The sequence below is a fragment of the Martes martes genome, assembly GCF_963455335.1.
Source record: "Martes martes genome assembly, chromosome: 7".
NCBI classification, from domain to species: domain Eukaryota; kingdom Metazoa; phylum Chordata; class Mammalia; order Carnivora; family Mustelidae; genus Martes; species Martes martes.
The window spans coordinates 129,999,829-130,021,009 of record NC_137894.1 but is presented as its reverse complement, the minus strand read 5'-3'; the positions used below and the strand labels follow the sequence as shown (position 1 = coordinate 130,021,009).

At 38.2% G+C, this 21,181-nt stretch overlaps 1 protein-coding gene across 3 annotated transcripts; it reads left to right on the top strand.

Annotated features, from left to right (window-relative positions):
- Positions 1–4,639: 4,639 nt before the first annotated feature.
- Positions 4,640–20,450, top strand: FCF1 (FCF1 rRNA-processing protein). Of its 3 annotated transcripts, none has more exons than XM_080809454.1 (9): positions 4,663–4,697; positions 4,836–4,900; positions 5,008–5,075; positions 6,610–6,681; positions 7,279–7,427; positions 12,058–12,130; positions 17,276–17,363; positions 18,524–18,618; positions 19,348–20,450. In XM_080809454.1, exons 2-9 carry the CDS (start codon positions 4,898–4,900, stop codon positions 19,394–19,396), a joined length of 597 nt encoding a protein of 198 aa, XP_080665580.1. In that variant the 5' UTR covers positions 4,663–4,697; positions 4,836–4,897; the 3' UTR covers positions 19,397–20,450. The 3 variants fall into 3 exon arrangements, with proteins under 3 accessions (XP_080665578.1, XP_080665580.1, XP_080665579.1); XM_080809453.1 differs by having other exon boundaries at positions 4,670–4,697; positions 4,816–4,900; XM_080809452.1 differs by lacking the exon at positions 4,836–4,900 and having other exon boundaries at positions 4,640–4,697.
- The last annotated feature ends 731 nt before the right edge of the window (positions 20,451–21,181 follow it).

Here is a 21,181-nt window from a genome sequence, read left to right as displayed (position 1 = left end):
TATATACATGGCAGAGAGAAAGCTCATTGGAAACTCCAACCTATTTTTCAAAATTGCACATGGTCTAAATAAAAGGTGGTATCCTGGTTTGGATCTTAGAACAGAAAAAGGCTTTTAGTGGAAAAACTTGTAAAATCCAAATAAAGTTGTAGTTCAGCTAATGGTATTGTACAAAAGTTAATTTCTTATTAGATATGACAAACATACCATGGTTATATACATACACATACACACACACACACACCCCATGATTAACCTAATGGTTAACATTAGGGGAAGAACTGGGTGAAGGATATACAGAAACTCTCTGTACTATCTTTGCAACTTTTCTATAAACCTAAAGCTACTCCAAAACCAAAATAAAATGTGATTTTTAAAAAATTACATCTTGTTCCCCACTTTACATTCTCATTGCCCCCCTGGGATTCCAATCATGCCTCCCTAATCCCTACCCAATCGAGGTAATGCTTGGTTAAAACACTTTTTTCCATTCCATTTCAATCTTTTCTATAAATCATTTACACAGCCCAGCTGAGTTCCCGTCTTCACCAAGACATGAGAAACTAGATTATACCTAAGAGGTTTTAATTGTTTTTTTTCCTTCTAATAGCCTTACCACATACACCAGGGGTATCCTTGAGAGTGGAGCCTCTCCAAGTGGACAAAAGGGGGGTTAAAATCATCTGAGCTGGGTCTCTGGATAAGAGCAAGGGGACCCTGCAGAAAATGTATGTTGTATATCATTAGATTACCTTTACCTGATCTCTGGCCAAAAAGGATAATGAATAGAAAATACGAGGAACAGATGCTGACTACCTGTATCTCAACACCAACAGGCAAACTGCACTGAACTGATGCTGCAGCTAGAAGCTCCGAAAAACGTGGTGCAAATTCTTCAACTATCCAAGGTAACAGAAATTCATATTGAACAAAAATTCATATTAAAATCATACGATGTGGCGCTTCGGTAGCTCAGTCGGTGGGTAAGAGTCCGACTTTTGATTTCAGCTCAGGTCATGATCTCAGGATTGTAAGATCAAGACCTGTGTCCACGTGAGGTATGGAGCCTTCTTGAATTCTCTCTCCCTCTATCTCTGCCCTCCCCCAGTTAAAAAAAATACATATGGTACTCTTCAATACAGGCTAAATGACGAAACATACATTTACCAAGACTGTCTGGTTTCTGATAACTAAATGAATACTCATCTCTATTAAGCCATAACTTCTAGAAGAGGCTTCAAGAGTCCCTAAGGAAAACATCGTGGTGATAGAACACCCTATCAAGGCATCAAGCATGTGTGTGTGCGTGTGCACACATGTACCCATGGACATACACACAAACTGCAACAAGGTTAAGCAACCTCAACAGTTTGAAAACTATTATATAAAAGAATATTATTAGTGAAAGCTAAACATTCATGAACCCTTCAAAGAAAAAGAAACCAAAGAAAGAGAAACTGAAATTTAAACCTAAGCTATTTAATGACTAAAGTCATTTCAAAAGTAAAATGATATACTAGAATCCGTTGAACTCATTAAGTCTGATTTATTATATGGTATGTTGGAATATACGTAAAATATATATTACGCAACAGTACTCCAACCAGGACCACTTCCGTAAAGATGAACGGGTAGAGTAACTCCTATGAAAGAGTTCAATTTGAGTTCGTCTGTTGAACAACCTTACCATCATTGATCTGCTCATAAGTCTATCTCCAATACAGGCCTGAGATCTTGAAGAGTGACGAGCACACTGCCTAGGGCAGAATGGGCCCTTAATACACGCCTTCCGAATGAGCGAACGTGCAGCAGTAATATATCTCCACGGTATCTTTACAAGCCACTTGGTATCAACACCTTAGGAGCAGAACATGCTGTATACCATGTTACATATTTAGGAGGCAGTCAAACTCACTGAAAAATAATTACTACCAACTAATGTTGGGAAAAAAAACTCATCGCATGAGACATCAAAAGAAGTGTAAAAACTGTAACTTGAAAATGAAGAAAGTATCTGTGAATTAGTTTTCTTCCCTGGATCGCCACAAAAGTCAATCTACCTTTAACTTCCTAATATGGAAATACAAGAGTTTCAAAAGAATCTTTCGTTAGCCATAATTTTATATAAAAAATGTGTTATTAACTTAAATTGGTAAGGAAGACCAATTAGTGGATGGAATGAAGTCCAAGCCCAATTATGTGTTCAAAACTGTGGGTTGAATGCCTTAAAAAATTCTTTCTCTTCAAGGCTGCAGAAAAATACAAAACAACCCTCTTGACTGCTGAGAAGGCCCAAAAGTATTTCTTTTTCTCACAAGTATGTAATCAAAAGCAATTACTTTCTGCTCCTACCTAACACAAAGCAATGCCATCGCCTCCCTCCCATCACCATCAAAAAACGCTATGGAGCATCTCAGTACTTTAATCTTAGACTATAAGAATGTCAGAATGCAGTAAAATTACAATTCAACGAAAACATTTTTCTAAGTATGTTCTCATTCCCCGTGGTGTTCCTGTACTAATTTAGGTCCCTCTCAAGTATTAATAAACAAGAAAATAAGAAAATTCTCAGAACAGGAATTCCAAATTGTTTGTTTTTTTTAAATTTACTATTGTTCATGGATTCCAAAATTCATGGTACTAACATTAGCAGGACAGTATCTTTCTGCTAATGGCAGAATTTAAATGTGAATTACTATTTAAATTATATGCAATTTTCCCTCTGACCCTACCTATAATACTGGTCAACAACCAAATGTTTAAAATAAACAACTAGTCATGTTTACTTAAAAAGGTTATTGCTGAATCACCGAGAGGTTCTAATGCATCGAAAAAGTGGTAGCTCTCAGCTCTAGCCATGAATGCAGCTTGCAGACAAGCTGTCTCAAAAAGATTAGGAACGTCTAGTGACTGCAAATGGGGTAAAGCAGAAGGCACATACGTTATCTGTAGATGGTTCACTAATAAAACTGTTTCAACATCAAAAACTCAGAGCCTACAAAATGCCTGCAAGCCGAAAAGAAGAAGGAAGAAAAATGCGTCCATATACAAGGCAACATGAGAAACCACCCTGCAATTGAGCTTTTTAAGAACTGCAAACCTCATAAGGTTCTTGGAGCTATCAACACATTCAAGTTCCAAAATAGAGCAACTATATTAAAATACAATTGGCATAAAATTCTAATGCCACCACATGTTGAAAGACACACAATAAATAATAACAGAAAACACTTCAATAGCATTTTATCTGTGGTGGGCCCTGTTCTAGGGACTTCACATTCTTATTCATTTACTCCCGATAACCTTCCTATAAGGCAGGTTCTATTATCTCCACTCTATGGATGAAGGAACTGAAGTACAGACAGATCAATTCACCCAATGTCATACAGCTAGTAAGAGGAAGAGCAGGAGTTTAATTCCATTAGTCAGACTCCAAAGTTTATGTTAACCAATGCACCGTGTTTTATGAAATGGTCAATTAGTCAGACTCCAAAGTTTATGTTAACCAATGCTCCGTGTTCTATGAAATGGTCAGCTTTTTTTTTTTTTAACCTAATAACATTTTTGGATTTCAAACACTAGGATAGTTTTGTGCAATAAGAAGAGTACGGGCTTGGGAATCAAATCAAACCTGAACAAACCCCTAAACAAAGTCAAACCTCAGCTTCCCTGTATGTAAAAGGTAGGCTCTCAAGTTATGGTGAAGGTCAAAGTAGATAATGCAAGTGCCACGTATAGTACACAAAATAGGGGTTCTTAACCTTACATACACAGACCTCAAGTGTCCACAGAAGGGCTTCAGAGTCTCTTTGTCTTACCAACTGTATGACAAATGTTGTATGTGCCCCCCCACCCTTTTTAAGAATCGTTTCCGGCTGTCCACAAACCTTCAAGGGATACCTGGATCTCTGAAAGGCTAAGAACCACCGAAATACACAGCAGCTACTCAAAAAAATGTAAATTCTCTTTCCCTTCTTATTCTCAAAAACTGTCCCTTTTCCATTAAGGGTGACACAACAAGGATTCCCAATAAATGTCAATTATTCCCCCACCATTTTCCTGGCTTGGTAACTAATAACATATGTAAAGCTTATGTCCCAATTTTCTAGACATGGTCTAAAGAAGGCCCTCAAACGATGATTCATCCCTCTCTGCACCGAGATGAATCCACGGTATTTACTCGAGAAAATCGTGAGAATCATCCAACTAGCTGCACGAAGCACCATGTTAGCTAGGAGAACCGAGTAGGTAACAGAACCTCCCAACTGCACCCTAGAGACCTGAACCCCAGCGCTGAGGGATAAGGAGAATGTGTTTCTCTAAACTAGTGGAAAAACCTAAAGTCTGTTCCCCCATCCCTGTCCTGCCTCTCTGGAACTCTGGTGCAGGGAGGTCCTGGGGCAGTGCCCCGGGCTACAGTGGGAAAGGAGAGAAATGTTACCCGAGCAGCGCGTTAGAGTCCCACCTCTGCTGTTGGGGGCGGTGGCTGCAGCACCGCAGCAAGACTGGTCCAAGATCCTCCCCGCAGAGACCCCAGTACAGATCTCGGCTCCGGCTGGGAACCGGCTCCAAGCTTTTCCGTTTCCCAAAGCGGCTTCCGCTTCCGGGCTAGGCTTTGCAGGAAGCAGTATTTGGATGACGCAGAAGTGTCGCGCGGTTGGTGATTCCGGAAGAAACAAGAGTACGACGTGAACATGGTGAGAGGAGGGTTTGTGAAATGATTTTGTTAGACCACGTTTTGGGAGAGGTCGAGCCAGTCAGCCGTTAGCCAAATTTCCTCTGTATTACTCTTAATTATTTTCATTCTGACCGTAGTTCTTAAACTGCTCCTAAAGGTGCCTGCTATGCTGTAGCGAGTGGGGAGAGGAGGACCAGATTGGGGCACAGAGGATAAGAGATGGTGGGTATTTGAGGGAAGAAGGGAAGGGAATGGACAAAACAAGAGAAAGAATTCAAGAAGATACTATGTATTTCTAATTCTTTTAACTCTAAAATTTCTGTTTCAAGGGGAAGCAAAAGAAAGCAAGGAAGTATGCGACTATGAAGCGAATGCTTAGTCTCCGAGATCAGAGGCTGTGAGTATCTGGAATAAATCTATTCCCGAAGATAAAAGAGTTAGGAGGACATAAGTAGTAAGAGTTTTGTCTTTATTTTGTGTTTACGTTTACGTTTAAAGTTATTGTGTCTTGGTTTTGTATAGCATAGGATTGTAGGCAAGTGTGTAACAGCCCCTTTGATGCTGAGCGATTACACTGGGGAAGGGGGTGGGAATTAAACATTTCTGAAGTGTTCGATCTCTTCCACTGTTTTTATGTATTTTATATATCCTATCACATTTAAGCCCCCTTGAAGTTGGTAGGTTGGAATATCTTTATGTTCTTGCTATTACCTTTCTTATATTCCCCAGTGAAAAAAAAATTTGTTAAGATTGTTGAAAAACGGTGAGATCAGAGACCATGTTTGCCTTGTGTCCCCAGCATCTGTCACTTAAATATTTTTAAAAGAAAGAATGGGAAAACACCTAGATGTCTTCATTTTATAAATCTTACAAGAATCCAGACCACTGTGGGAGAGTGGAATGATACTCCCTATTGTAAGCTTCCTTGCTTCAGTGAAGAATAGACAAAGTTATGAAATAAGAAGTGGTCTTGGGGCACCTGGCTGACTCAGTCAGTAGATCACAGGACTCTTGATCTAGGGTGGTGAGTGCAAGCCCCACCTTGGGCCTAGAGCTTACTTTAGAAAGGAAGGAAAGGAAAGAGAGAAGAGAAGAGAAAGACTGATTTTCATTGTGTTTAATAACTTTAGAACAAAGAAATGGTCTTCAGTCACTAAATTGTATTCTCCGTCTCTAGTGTGTATGTATTATGTAATTTTTAGGGAATTTGCCTCATTGATAATATTTTATTTCCAGTTAAGTGTTAAATTTTGTATATGTACTTTTACATTTTAGCCTTTTATAAGAGGCATATAGGAGAACCTTTTTCCCACTATTGGAACATTTGAGTCTTCAGAAGATAAATGTTAGCCTGTTTCTCCTCTACATTGAAGTGGGTTTTGATCCTTGGTATGAAGAGCTTCTGACAAAGAAATGATAGTATAACTAACATTTATTTACCCATTAACAATTCTTTTTAGATTTTATTTATTTATTTGTCAGAGAGAGACAGAGCACAAGCAGGGGAGTATCATGTAGTGGGAGAAGCAGACTCCCATCTGAGCAGCGAGCCCAATGTGGGACTTGATCCCAGGACCCTGAGATCATGACCTGAGCCGAAGACAGAAGCTCAACTGACTGAGCAGCCCTGGTGTCCCCCCTTTAACAGGTTTTATGGATTATTGGCTAGAGACTTTTAAATTTCATTATGTTTAACTGATTAGTTACTTTCAGCCTACTTCCCACACAGTTCCACACAATTATTTATGCTTAGAAAGTGGGTGTGGGTATTAACATGAAGAAATCACAAAATAGGATTTCCTTTGTAAGCAAAAAAAAAAAAAAAAAAGAAAAAAGAAAAAGAAAGAAAGAAACTTTAAATGTTGAATAAGATTATAACTACAATGAGTTTTCCTTCTCTCTTGCATTTAATTTACTTTCTTTTTTCCTAGTAAAGAAAAGGATAGATTAAAACCTAAAAAAAAAGAAAAGAAAGATCCCAGTGCACTCAAGGAAAGAGAAGTGTGAGTAATCAAAAACTTTAAGTTTTCCTTTAAACCTAGAAACCTGACATTTTAGAACCATAGAATTCTTAGAAACCCAGGCTTTCCCTGAGCTGTTCTGTAAGCCATTGGTAAGTCTGGCACTACTATGCAAATGAAAGTGATATTGGTGAACGTGTATCCATGCTAGTAGTTGGAAGTTTTTGGATTTCGTGGAGCAGTGAAATTTTCCCTAAAATCTTGGGGATTAGATCTAGAATTACTCATTTTTTTTCTTTGCCATGATCTTTCAAAAGAAACAATTATCAATGTTTAACACACCAACATTGATGAAAGAATGTATCATCAAAAGTAGTAAGGACAAAATTTCAAGGTCATTCTTCTTAAAAAAAATACACTTAATTTTATGAAACACCATCATATTTTCTTTGTTATCTCATTTTGTCCTAAATTGGTAATGTATATATCATCACAGGATTTATTAGGATTTATTTCCAATAAATAAGGAAAAGGAGCTTAATCTATAGCAAACAGTTTAAAGCAGAGACTTCATTTGTGTTGTTGATATCAAAGTATCAATGTAGATGTTACTTTATGTTTTGTGTCTTCTTCCTTCAGCCCCCAGCATCCTTCCTGCTTATTCTTCCAATATAACACACAGCTGGGCCCACCTTACCACATCCTGGTTGATACCAACTTTATCAACTTTTCCATTAAAGCCAAACTTGACTTAGTACAGTCAATGATGGACTGTCTTTATGCCAAGTGTGAGTATCATACTTTTACATTTTGTATCATTTATAAAGAATAATTATAATTATCCAAATACATGAAAAGAGAGGAGTGGGGTCTTGGTTAGTTGGATTTCTGGTCATTTAATTTGCTCAGTGTAGCAATGACCATTTTCAGTGAGTTGAAATATAATGCAGACTTGACTGGAAATAATTAAACATCACAATCAGAACATACTTAGCCTGCTTTGATGTTATGGACATCAATTTTGAACATGGGATGGGAATTTTTTGTTTTAGAATTCCGGATTTTAAAATTCTGGGTAAATGAAAATTTATTATATTTTTCAGAATTCTTTTACATCAAGGAGGAAATATTCTCCATTCCGCTCCTTTGTGGAAAAGCTAAATAAGATATTTTGCCATTTATGGTCACAGAACTAGAAGTGATGCTGTTTCATGACTCCTAAGTTTATTCAGTGTGGTATTTATTTGCACCACAAAGGACCAGAAGTAGTTTATTTATACCTAGATGTGCAGTTTACCATTAGTAGCTTTTCCTTGTGTTTGGGTGTCCCCCTCCCTCAAGTAATCTTCCTTCACTACCATGAGTAAGAAAAAGAAGAAAATCTAGGCCATGTACAAGGAAATCACTTCCTCATAGTGAGATCTGTTGCATTTTGTGAGGGATTTACATTTATATTTTTTAATATATTTACATTTGTATTTTTTTACCTTTTTTTAAAGGTACAAATGAAAACTAGACTTATACTTTGCCATAAAGAATAAATTGAAGGAAAAAAATTTGCGTGTCCTTTAATTTTTAAAGGATGCTATATAGTGAACATTTATAGAGTGATACTAACGTAAATGTTGTTTATTGATTGATTGAAACTAACAAGTTGGGAAGATGGGGTAAGAAATGTGATGAGTAAGAGATCTAAATTCTTTAAGTGCCGTAAAATTAATAAATACAGAAGTGCATAAGTTTATTATATCAAGATATGAAGGTAACCACCAAATGAGAAAAACAGCTAATGAAGTAAAATAGTGGTCTCTGAGGATCCAAGTTGGTGGGGTGGGAAAGGATTTTTTCACACAGACTTTGCCATATTTCTTTTTAAGCTGTGGACGTGTAATCCTTTAATTGGTTTAAGCTTGTTGGAATAATAAAGAATAACCTGAAATGGGGGTCCTACCTTCCTGTGAGCGTGGACTAGGGTGGCCTTGGATGAGGGAAGACAGTACATTTGGTAGACTTTAGTATTCCCGTGGTGTTTTTTATGACTATAAATAAAGTGTGCTAGCTGCTTATCTAGAAATGCCGTGACCTGCTTATAAATGAAATGGATGGAGGTTCAGGCATGGCCCTTTGAAGGCGAATTGTTTCCTTGACTCTATAGGTCCATCACTATTATCTAAGTGGTGACGTTTAGGAAAGCTCTCATCCGAGAGGAGTGCTTTCTCTGGATATGGATACCTTGGGAATACAGCTATAATGTGTACAGCTGAATGCTCTCACTGTGCCTTTTTTAAAAACAAACTTATTGGGATACCTCAAACTGACTGGTGGCTCAATCAGTTCAGCATCTGACTCTTGATTTTGGGTCAGGTCGTGATCTCAGGGTTGTGAGATCAAACCCAGTATTGGGCTCCGTGCTGGACGTGGAAGCTGCTTAAGATTCACCCTCTTCCTCTGCCTCTCCACCCGTCTCTGCCTCTCTAAAAAAAATAATAATATAATAAAATAAGAACTTTTTTAAGGAAAATACCACTTTCTGCAGTCTTCTGTGTAACAATACCTCAAAGGAAAGGTTGAAGAAATATTCAAGTACAGTACAAATTCAGTTACCTAGGAGATTCCTTGACTATTTTTAAGCTCTAGCTATTTAATTTTTCCTCGCTTGTCTTTATACCTGAAGGAAGACCTTTATCTTCCTCTTCCCTTGAAGATGCCCCTTTGGCCTTTTCATAGCTCCTGGTCCCATTCCTCCCTGATATTCCAACAAGGGAGGATAGTTAGCTTTCTGTCAGCTTTCTTTTCTGCCCATGAGTGTTCTTCCCTGTTACCTTCCCTTTCTTGATAGTCCTCTTCCTGGGCCAACTTTCCTGCTCCACATGCAAGCCCTTGGTTGGTTTACTGCTACATGGTTCTGAAATTGACCCTTTTAAGTTGCATATTGCCCTCTGATTCCATGACTGTTTGATCCTACTGATTTCATACCTCCATTTTACAACTGCTTTTTCTTCTGGATGTTGTCCTTTAGTTTAAAATTTAACTTTGTCCACATTCAAAAATATTTCTGTGATTGTGGGTAAAAAATCTAGCACAAAAACATTAAAGCCCTCTATAACACCTTTCCTCAGGGAGGGACAGTTTTTATTTTTATTTTTTATGTATTTTTTTTTTCTTAATAGACTCCATACCCAGTGTGGAGCCCAGTGTGGGACCTGAACTCATGGCCTTGAGATCAAGGCCTGAGCTGAAGTCTAGGGTCAGATGCTTAACCGACTGAGCTACCTAGGTTTCCCTCTAAAACTTAATATAAAATCTCTATGGATTTTTGGTTAATTTTGTTTATTTTATTAATGAAAATGAATCCTAGATTATTTACAGTTTGTCTTTGTGCCTTTTTTAACAACTGGAGAATTAATTCACATACCATTTAAAGTGTATGATTCTGTGGCTTTTAGCATATTCAAAGTCAATTTTAGAATATTTTACTACCCAGAAAGAAACTCTGAACCCTTTAACCATCATCCCCAACCTTTCCTCTTTCTGTCCCTAGACAACCACTAACTTGCCATCTGTCTCTATAGATTTGCTTATTTTGGACATTTCATTAAAATGAGATCATAAAATATTTTGTCCTCTTACATTCAGCATGTTTTCAAGGCTTCAAGGCTAAATGTTAAAGCATATATCAGGACATCATTTCTTTACATTACCAAATAATATTCCATTGTGTGGCTAGATTACTCATCCATTTTTTTCTTACTTTTACATTGAACAAATAGCAAATAAATTTTTTAAACGGGTATTTACTTTTTAGAGAGAGCATGCACACGCTCGAGTGGTGGGGAGAAGGCAGAGGAATAGGGAAAGGAAGACTCCTGCTGAACAGGGGAAACACCCCCCCCCCCCCCAGTGCAGGGCTCAATCCCAGGACCCTAAGATCATGACCTGAGCCAAAAGCAGACACTAAACCAACTGAACCACCCAGGTGCTCCTTGAACAAAATATATCTTGGACATTTTGCTGTGTCAGTATATATAGTGGACTTCATTCTTTTTTTAAGTTTGCATAGTATTTATATAATTTTTAAAAATTAATATTCTATTAGATACTTGGATTACTTGCAGTTTTTACCTTACTATAAATAAGGCTGCAGTGGATATCAATGTAAATATGTCTCTGATAGGGTGGAGTAGTTCTTTAGGACACATTTCTAGGAAACTGTACTGCAATTTCAAGGGGTATGTATATTTTCTTACATTAACGTGTTGCAGAATTATCCTAAAATAGTAATACACATTTTTACACTTACTAACTTAGTGTGAGAATACCTGTTTCCTCAATATTGGGTATTTTCCTTGTTTAATCTTTGCCACTCTAATAGGTAGAAAATGAAATCTTGTTTCAATTTATAGCTCTTTAATTAGGAGTGAGATTGAACACCCTTATGTTCATTGACCATTGTATGTCTTCCTCTGTGACCTGAAGTGTATGAACTGAACTGTAGCATGGTGGTTAAGAATCCAGTCTATAAACAAACTGAGGTTTGCTGGAGGGGAGAGGGGGTGGGAGGGATGGGGCGGCTGGGTGATGGACATTGGGGAGGGTATGTGCTATGGCGAGTGCTATGAATTGTGTCAGACTGATGATTCACAGACCTGTACCCCTGGGGCAAATAATTCATTATATGTTAATAAAATTAAAATTAAAAAAAATAAATCTCAACACGTAGGGAGAAAGAGGTAACTAGCGATGTACTAGGATTAAGTATTGCTCTTAAGGAAAGAAAAAAAAGAATCCAGTCTATAGCCTGACAGTCTCTATTCAAGTCTTGGTTTCACCATTTGCTTCTACTTAACTTCTTTACGCCTTAGGTTCCTGATCTGTAAAATGGGGATGATAATAATAACAATGCTACCTGATAGGAATTATTCTGAATAAGAAGTGAGATATCCTCCTAAAGTGCTCGGCCCAGTGGCTGGCAAATAGCACATAACATAAGCTATCATTACAAGCTCTTTGTATATTAACGAAATTTGCCCTGTGATGAAGGTGTAGAAGTACTTTTCCTAGTTTATTTTTATTTTAATATGACTTCCATAGCTGTCAAACAGAAGATTTCTATTTTTATGGGATCGAATTTACATTTTCTGATTAATTGTTTCGTTTCTTTGGGCTCGTATTTAAATTTTTTTCCATCTAGAATTTATTTTAATGTAGAAAGGATGACAGGGATCTAGCTTAATTTTTTCCCCCAGGCACATTCATGACACTTTATGAATCTGTAGTGTGGGATTGGGACGGTTCAGTTCTCTACTTTCCTCATCAATAGGGATTTTATTCCTAAGACTTTCAATGTGATATAATTCAGAGAGAGTAAAACCAGTTTCTTTACAGGTTCTGTTATCAATATGTATTTTTTTCCTGCAGGTATCCCTTGTATAACTGACTGTGTAATGGCTGAAATTGAGAAACTGGGGCAGAAGTATCGAGTGGCTCTAAGGTAGGGAGGAGCTGGTCTAGATTGGTATGCTCAAGATTCTTGTGATCCTCCTCCATCTGTTTGCTGTCTGAAGATTTCTTGGATAATTACTTTAAATAAAAACCACACAAAACTAGTTAACTATTTATGATCAAGAAAGCAAACATTTGGGGCGCCTGGGTGGCTCAAGTCAATAAGCATCTGCCTTCAGCTCGGGTCATGATACCAGGGTCCCGGGATCGAGCCACATCAGACTCCCTGCCCAGCGGGAGGCCTGCTTCTCCCTCTCCACTCCCCCAGCTGGTATTCCCTCTCTCACTCACTCTCTGTGTCAAATAAATAAATAAAATCTTTAAAAAAAAAAGCAAGGAAGCAAGCAAACATTTGAAGGTTAAAGAATTTAAAGATTTTATTTGAGAGAGAGAGCATGAGCTGGGGTGCAGGGGTGCTGTGGGCAGAGGAAGAGAGAGAAGCAGGCTCCCCCTTGAGCAGGAAGCTGGTCAGGCTGCGGGGGTCTATCCCAGGAGCCCCAAATCAGGACCTGAGCCGAGGTCAGACACTTAACTGACTGAGCCACCTAGGCATCCCTAAGCTGTAGTTTTTTTAATGAAGTTAGTTAGTCCCGTTGGTCTTTTAGGCCTCCTTTTAAGTTCCTCTGGATTTTCAATTAGAAAGTGTCTTTTTATTAGCTATCTAGATATCTCTTTTAAAATCTCATACTTAAAGGAGTCACATTTTGAGTTTTGAGCTTACTCTAGAAGGTATACTTGAATTAAAATTAGTGGTTCCCAAAGTATGGTCCATGGACCCCTAGAAGTCCCAGAGACCTTTGCGCAGGGAGCCTAACAAAACTATTTTCATAATAATATCAAGACGTTGTCTCTGTCACTGTGCTGACATTTGTACTGAGAGCAGAAATAACTGGTGCCTTAGTACCAGTCAAGGCAGTGGACCCAAATAATGCTGGTAGACTTTGTACTCTTCACTGCCCCCTCACTAGCAGTTAAAAACAACAAAAACAGCGCAGGGGTGCCTGGCTGGCTCAGTTGGTAGAGCACAACTTTTGATCTCGGGATTATAAATTTGAGCCCTAAATTGGGTGTTGCAGAGATTACTTAAAAAAATAAAATCTTAAAAACAAGAAACAACAACAACAAAAAACCTCAGAGTCCCTTAAGAATATCCTTGATGAAGCAGTAAAATTTGTTGACTTTGTTAAATCTCGACCCTAGAGTACACATCGGTGTTCCTTGTGATGAGGTTTAAAATACACCTAAAGAACTTCTGCCGCATCCCAAGAGTGAAGGTTGCTTCAGTGAAAAGCATTTGTGTACTAGTTTGAGTTTTGAGCCAAACCAGCCGCTTTTTCATGGAATGTCATTTATATGTGAAGAGTAACTGACAAACACTGATTTTTCAGACTAAATTTGGAGATAGTTTCTCAAAAATTAATGCAGTGCATCTGTTGCTTCAGGGAAAATCTTAACTGTATTAGCTGCCAATGATAAAATTCAAGCTTTGAAGTGAAAATTAGAGTTTTGAAAAATCATGAGCTTATCACATTCCCAATACTAAAGACCTTTCTGTTGAGACCAGTGAAGATACTGCGTTTTTTTTTTTTTTAAGATTTTTTTTATTTGTCAGAGAGAGTGAGCATAGGCAGACAGAGTGGCAGGCAGAAGTAGAGGGAGAAGCAGGCTCCCTGCTGAGCAAGGAGCCTGATGTGGGACTCAATCCCAGGATGCTGGGATCATGACCTGAGCCGAAGGCAGCCACTTAACCAACTGAGCCACCCAGGCATCCCTGTGTATGATTTTTTTGGTAATTCTATAATGAAATGTGTTAATACTTGGAAGATTTGTATAATTCAGTGAGTTGGCATTTTCCAAATGATCAATGAATAATACTACAAAATCATGCATGGGTAAAAGATTCAAACAAGGTCCAAGATGTACCAGTGATTTTGTGCATCTCTGTGTGTGTCACCTTTTATTTTTTTTTATTTTATTTTTTTTTTTTTTAAAGATTTTATTTATTTATTTGTCAGAGAGAGAGAGAGCACGAGCGAGCATAGGCAGACAGAGTGGCAGAGGGAGAAGCAGGCTCCCTGCGGGGCAAGGAGCCCGATGTGGGACTCGATCCCAGGACGCTGGGATCATGACCTGAGCCGAAGGCAGCTGCTTAACCAACTGAGCCACCCAGGTGTCCCTGTGTGTCACCTTTTAAAGGTGTAAATTATATGCTATAAAATTCACCAAGTTTAATTATATAATTTGATGGGTTTGGCAAATGTGTACAGTTATGGAACCACCCTCATAGTCATGAAATAGAACATTTCCAACATTCCCGAAGTGTGATTCCACTTATATGAAATTCCAGAAAAGACAAAACTGTACTAATAGAATACAGTAGTTAACTGAAGCTGAGCATGGGAAAAGTGGATTAACTACAAAGGGACACAGGGAACTTTTTGTAGTGACAGAAGTGTTCTATATCTCAATTGTGGAGATTGGTGAAATGGATATCTAAATTTGTCAAAACTCATCAAATTTTACATGTATTGTCAGTGAATTTTATTATATTTCATTTATACGTAATAAAGCTTTTTTTAAGGCAAAAAGAAATGGGAACCCAATGTATAAGAATGGTAGCACTGTTTAGCTGAATGGGAAAGTGATAAACTATTAAAATATTGATTATCTTTTGGAGGGGAGAGGGGTGAGGGGTGAGGTGAGCCTGGTGGTGGGTATTATGGAGGGCACGTATTGCATGGAGCATTGGGTGTGGTGCATAAACAATGCTGGAACACTGAAAAGAAATAAAGTGGGAAAAAGTATATAAAAATATATATATAGGGGCGCCTGGGTGGCTCAGTGGGTTAGCCCTCTGCCTTCAGCTCATCGTGGTCTCAGGGTCCTAGGATTGAGCCCTGCATCAGGATATCTGCTCAGTGGGGAGCCTGCTTCTCCCTTTCTCTCTGCCTGCCTCTTTGTCTACTTGTGATCTCTGTCTCTGTCAAATAAATAAATAAAATCTTTAAAGAAAAAAATATATATATATAGATTATCACTATGGAAAGAAACAAAATTGGATTTCCCTCTTTCACAAAAATCAGTTCCACGTAGATTAAGTATCTATACTTTTATAGAAAATATAGAGAATATTTTCGTGATTCTGGAGTGGGCAGGGCTTTCTGAAGGAGTCCAAGCCATAATAGAAAACTAACTGATCTGATTATATTGCAGTTGAATACTGGGGTACCTTGGTGGCTCAGTCGGTTAAACGTCTGCCTTGGGCTCGGGTCATGATCTCAGGGTCCTGGGATCGAGCCCCGCCTCAGGCTCTTTGTTTATTAGCAGGGAGTCTGCTTCTCCCTCTGCCTCTGCCCCTCCCTCTGCTTGTGCTCTCTCACTCTCTCTGTCAAATAAATAAATAAAATCTTAAAAAAAATAAATAAATTGAACACTACTTTATAACAAAAGGCAGCATAAACAAAGCAAAACAGTAAGTCGCAGATAGTGAGAAGATACTAGTAACACATATAATCAACAAAGGGCCTAGTTTCAAAATGTATAAATGTATAAAAAACTTACAAATCTATGAGAAAAAGACAAAATCATTAAATTCACAAGGAGATATCGTTTCATATGCAGCAGATTGGCAAGAATTGAAGTCTGCTTAACAATGCTGTGAGTAGTTGAGACTGGGGACCAGTGGGAATTCTCATATTCGACAGATACGGATGTAAAGTGGACGGTCAGTTTGGAGAGCAGTTTGGCAATATCACTGCAGAAAGCTCCATCTTCCCAGCCCTGTTTCACTCTCCTCTGTACAAACCCTCTCTTCCTACCAGAAAGAGGTGCTTGCTCTTCCCTGAACACCAATGACCCAATTTATAGATGGTTGGTGCCCTGTTTGGAACGTGCCTGCCCATGGAATATTCTTTCATCTTCATTTTATTTAACATCCATGTAATTTTTTTTAAGTGTACCCAATTCACAGTGACTTAGCTCTGAACTACTGCATTGTGGAGCATTTTTCTTGCACTTGGTACCTATGTGCTGCCTTGTAGTTTTATTCAGTTTGTGACTCATCATTACGCAGTAGGAAGAACATGGTTCTGGGAATCACAGACTTGGGGTTTTTCTTTTTTCAAACTTGCATGAAAATAACATGTTTGATTTATTTATGGCAAACAATATAAACATGTACATATGGTAAAAAGTTTAGTCCCCCCACATATTCACACTTTGTCCATTCTTCCACCCTAATGGTGACAACTGAGAAGCGTTAATGTATGTTTTTCTAGACCTTTTTTCTAAGCAAATGCAAGTGTAGAGAAAGACAATGAAAGAAATTTGTATTTTCTTTTTTTTTAAAACATTTTATTTATTTGACAGATCACAAGTAGGCAGAGAGGCAGGCAGAGAGAGAGGGGGAAGGAGGCTCCCTGCTGAGCATACATTCCCGATGCGGGACTCAATCCCAGGACCCTGAGATCATGACCTGAGCCGAAGGCAGAGGCTCAACCCACTGAGCCACCCGGGTGCCTCAGAAATTTGTATTTTCTTAATTGAATCATGTATGTATACTGTTTGATGATTTTCTTTATGCAACAGTTTGAATTTTTTTGTTTATTCAACAAGCCTTCTGTGTTGGTACAGCCAGCCCTACCTCATTTTTTTTTTAAACAGGGTGGGGCATCAGAATGTATTTAACTTTTTTTACGTTGCTGATGGATAGTCAGATGATCTGCAGTTTTTCACTATTACAAAGTATTCTGTAGTGGCCATCCTTGTGCCTATACTCTTACAGATTTGTGTAAGACAGCTTCTAAAAGTGAAATGGTTAGGTTAGAATTGTTTGGTTTTGAATCCCGGCTTTTCCAACCTGTGTACTTTGAACAAATTAATTAGCCTCTCTGAATCTGCTTCCTCATTTGTAAAATGGAAACATAATTAATTCAGAGTTCTCCGAAGATTACGTGACCTAAGGCACAACAGCCTCTCTCTCAGTTGTCTTTCCAATCAGAAGATAGGGTGCGGGAGGCAAGGGGTGCCTTAGAATCCCCACATAGATCAAGTCACTCTTATTTTACAGATCAAGAGTCAGAAAGTTACCCAGTTGCCTGGCTGTCGTTGTTAATCCACTTTTGTAACCCTTTAGGATTGCCAAGGATCCAAGATTTGAACGATTACCATGCACACACAAAGGAACCTATGCAGATGACTGCTTAGTGCAGAGAGTAACTCAGGTATCACCAGTTTTTAAATGTTCACTTTGTGCTTCACAGGAAGCGTAGGTGTCTTCACTTATTTGAGGAAGTGGATTGGAAATGTATACTGTAACTGTAATGGGAAAATCACAGGCTTGGGAAGGAGACACGGGTTTCAAGTCTCAGCACCTGCATTTATTTGTATGTAATTTGGGGCACTTACTGATTCTTTATTCCACAACTCATCTCTATAAAATGCATTGAGTGAGTGTACATATAATATTAGGTTTTACCACCCTGTGAATCAGAAATCATCCGTTTCCATTATTCCCCATGCAGGAATTTTGTTCCTCTCCACCATGCCTAAGCAAGAGTGTTTCTCAGTTACATCTCAGTGTCCCGGGATGCTGTCTTACAAGTACCCTGGAGTAACTAGGTTCTTAATTCTTCTGTTCTGGCCTCCTTGTCAAGCGTGACAAGAACTTCTGCTATTGGTTGCCCTTCCTGGACCCTCCTATGCTGGGGATAACTGTCTTCACCTGGTGACCACACTGCCATCCCTTTAGCCACCCCATCCCATGGGTGGAGACAGCATTTGCCTCAACTTCCCACAGCACAGCTGTCACCAGGCTACAACTCTTTTCGGAATGGAATGGGAGATTGGGGTATGATGGCAGTAAAATCTAATACAGCTGGCAGCTAAATGCTTTCAGAACTGCTAAGCTCAGACTTGTCCTAGAGTTCCATTCTGGTGTCCTGGCTGAGGAAGTGGCCTACCTCCACCACTAGGAGGTCTCAGAGTAGGCCCAAGCTCAGAGATTGCAGGAAAGGCAAAAGCTGGGTCCTCCGATCTAAGTCATTTACTCAGCCTTTGCATTGAGTCTTTTGGGGTATTTCTCCAAATCAAGAAATTGCCTGCCCTAAATATGAAAGTCCCTTCCACTTATGAGACAAAAAACAATTTGGTGCCTTTAAATAGTTTTTCTGTCTTCTCCCCATCAAGAGTCTTAGAGCTACATTTCTTTTAGGCAACTTTTTATATGTTTTGTAAATATGAGCTCCTAGGTCATCGTAGGTACTCAACAAATTGTTGTGATGCTATTTACTGTGAAAATGAGTAATTCTCTAGATTAGCCAGTGTACCATTACTCAATGTCAAGTAGACTCAATGTGTGAGCACTGAATGGCGTCTTTTACAGCACAAGTGTTACATCGTGGCCACAGTTGACCGAGACCTTAAACGAAGGATCCGGAAGATCCCTGGAGTTCCCATCATGTACATTTCTAACCATAGGTAAGAACTGTCTCTTGGGGAAAGCGATTAAAAGTATATAGCTGATATCAATTAAAAATGAGGTCAGGTTATAGGAAGATTTGAAAGCAGTTGTTGTATCAAATGCACACATAGTTACATTTGAAAAAGTGAGACAAAGTAATAAGAACAAGCCTAAAAGATAAAACTAGGATTTGGGGGTGAGGCAGACATTCCCATTGCTACAGTAAGATTACTAGAAGAAATAGAGATGTGTAGCTTTAAATACAAAGCAGTAATTTGAATTAAGCTAATCTTTTTGGCCAGAAATATCTTTTTTTTTTTTTTTGAAAGCCTAGTATATGTGATCAGCACCTTATCTGGGAAACTAAAAGCTTATTAAAAAACAAAAACTGGTCTTTATCTTGCTTGGATGTCCCTATGTTAGTTCTCAGTCTCTTACTGTCTCGCTTTTCAACCTGGGGAGAACACAATATAGTGGGAAGAATATGGGCTGGGAGGAGCTGGGCTTACCTGGACTTAGCACCTGGCTCCCTTACTTGTTAACTTTCGATTTTGAGGAATAAAGATAATATATTGAAGTCAGCATTTTGCTAAAAATCACTCATTACGCCATCCCTTTAAAATGTTCCCACTGACAGAAAGGATTCATAGTGGGGAGGTGAAAGTGTTACACTCAGTAAAGGATGGGTTTTTAGGTGGCTTCTAGACCCACCTTTCTTACCAGTGTTAATTTTTTGTTCTGATTAGGTACAACATTGAGCGGATGCCAGATGATTATGGAGCCCCTCGGTTCTAATTCTTAAAAGATAGAGTTCCTCTGCCTTCCTTTACCAGCTTTTTCTGTTGCTGGTTCATATTAGCAACATGCTATAGCATGAATTATTCTTCTTAACCCTTTTCCTGTTATGAGCTAAGTATGGTTAAATACACTCACTTTTTGGTATTGTTTTGAAACTGATATTTTGTATCATTTTAAATATTGCATTTTTTTATAAATCAGATGATTGCTCATATAATTTGGTGGTGGTTGTTTTATATTTATTACGGTTATCCTCGGTACTTAATAAGATACGGTCCTTCCCCGAAGACATTCGTATTATAATAGGGGAAAGAGAAACATGTATGTGAATAAATATGGTCATATAATGGTGCCAAGTTAAAGGTATGAGCGGAAAGACCCGTATATGAGAAAAGAATAATTTCTTTCTACTTGGTTGGAATGGGGAGGGAGGAAAGGCTAGAGGTAGTTATATTTGAGTTAATCTTTAAAAGTGAATAAGTGCTTGCCCAGTATATGAGCAAAGAAAGGAGGCATAAGAAACATATGAACAAAAGCATGGAGACGTGGATGTTACATGGAATGATTGTTTGGCCTGTGCAGACACTACCAGATGGTTTTTCTAACTAGAACATGGGGAAAAGAGATCTATTCCTGCATCTGAGACTCCAGGGGTGGGAGGTGACTGGCGGGGGGGAGCTTATATGACATAGTAAAGGCTTTGGACTTGATTGTGAGGTCAACAGGAGCTCATTAAAATTTTAAGTAAGGTGAATAATAAGATCAGATTAGATATTTTAAATGACCTCAAGGTAGTGTAAGAATAGAGAAATAAATCATTGAAACAGAATTGAAAGTCCATAAACAGACTGATATATTTATGACAAGTTGGTATATTATCAAGGTAGTATTTCAGATCTGTGGAAAAAGGACATTTTATTGGAAGGCCAAATAGTGTGGAGTAATTCTTAGTGGGGTTAGAATCCTGATTCCACCACTTACTATCTGTATGAACTGGGCACAGTATAACCATTTGGTGCCTACCTTGCTCCCTCTTTAAAATGTGTTGTCTAAAAAAAAAAATTAAAAAATAAAGTAAAGTGTGTTGTCTGATCCTCAAAACAAGTCTGGTAAGATGGGATGAAATCGAATAGTACATGACAATTTAAGTATTGCTCAGTGAATGTCGGTGATTATTATGGTATCATAATGGCTAGTGGGCTCTCCATTTGAGGAAAGTTTTTGTATTCCTACTTTATATCCTTCATGAGAATACATTTCAAATGGGTCAAATATCTAAACTTTTTTTTTTTTCAGCTATGGAAGTCTTAGAAAAAGCACAAAAAATGCCTATAATCTTTGGATAGAATTCTTAAGATGGAGAATTTAAAAGCCATAAAAGAAAAGATTAGTAGGTGTGACTATGTTAAAACTATAGATTTCTGTGGAAGGCAGACCTCCCAAATTAAGACAAGTGGCTGACCAAAAGATCTTCCAATATATATAACAATGGTGTGAAGAAATGAGTAGCCACGCAGTGGTGAGAAGAGTGCAGATGGATATAACTGTTTTAGATAGGAGTTTGGCAGGAGCCATTAAAATAAAAATTACAGATATCCAAGAAACCCAGTTCTTTTGTGGGGTTACTTATAGGTATACAGGTGATTTTCTTTAATATACATGGTTAGTGTGATATAAGCACATAAATACAATATAAATGTGTAAAGAAACATTCATACATGGGTACGAGGAAGCATCTAGAAGTATCTTACCGCACCACTGTTTATAATAGAGAAAAACTGA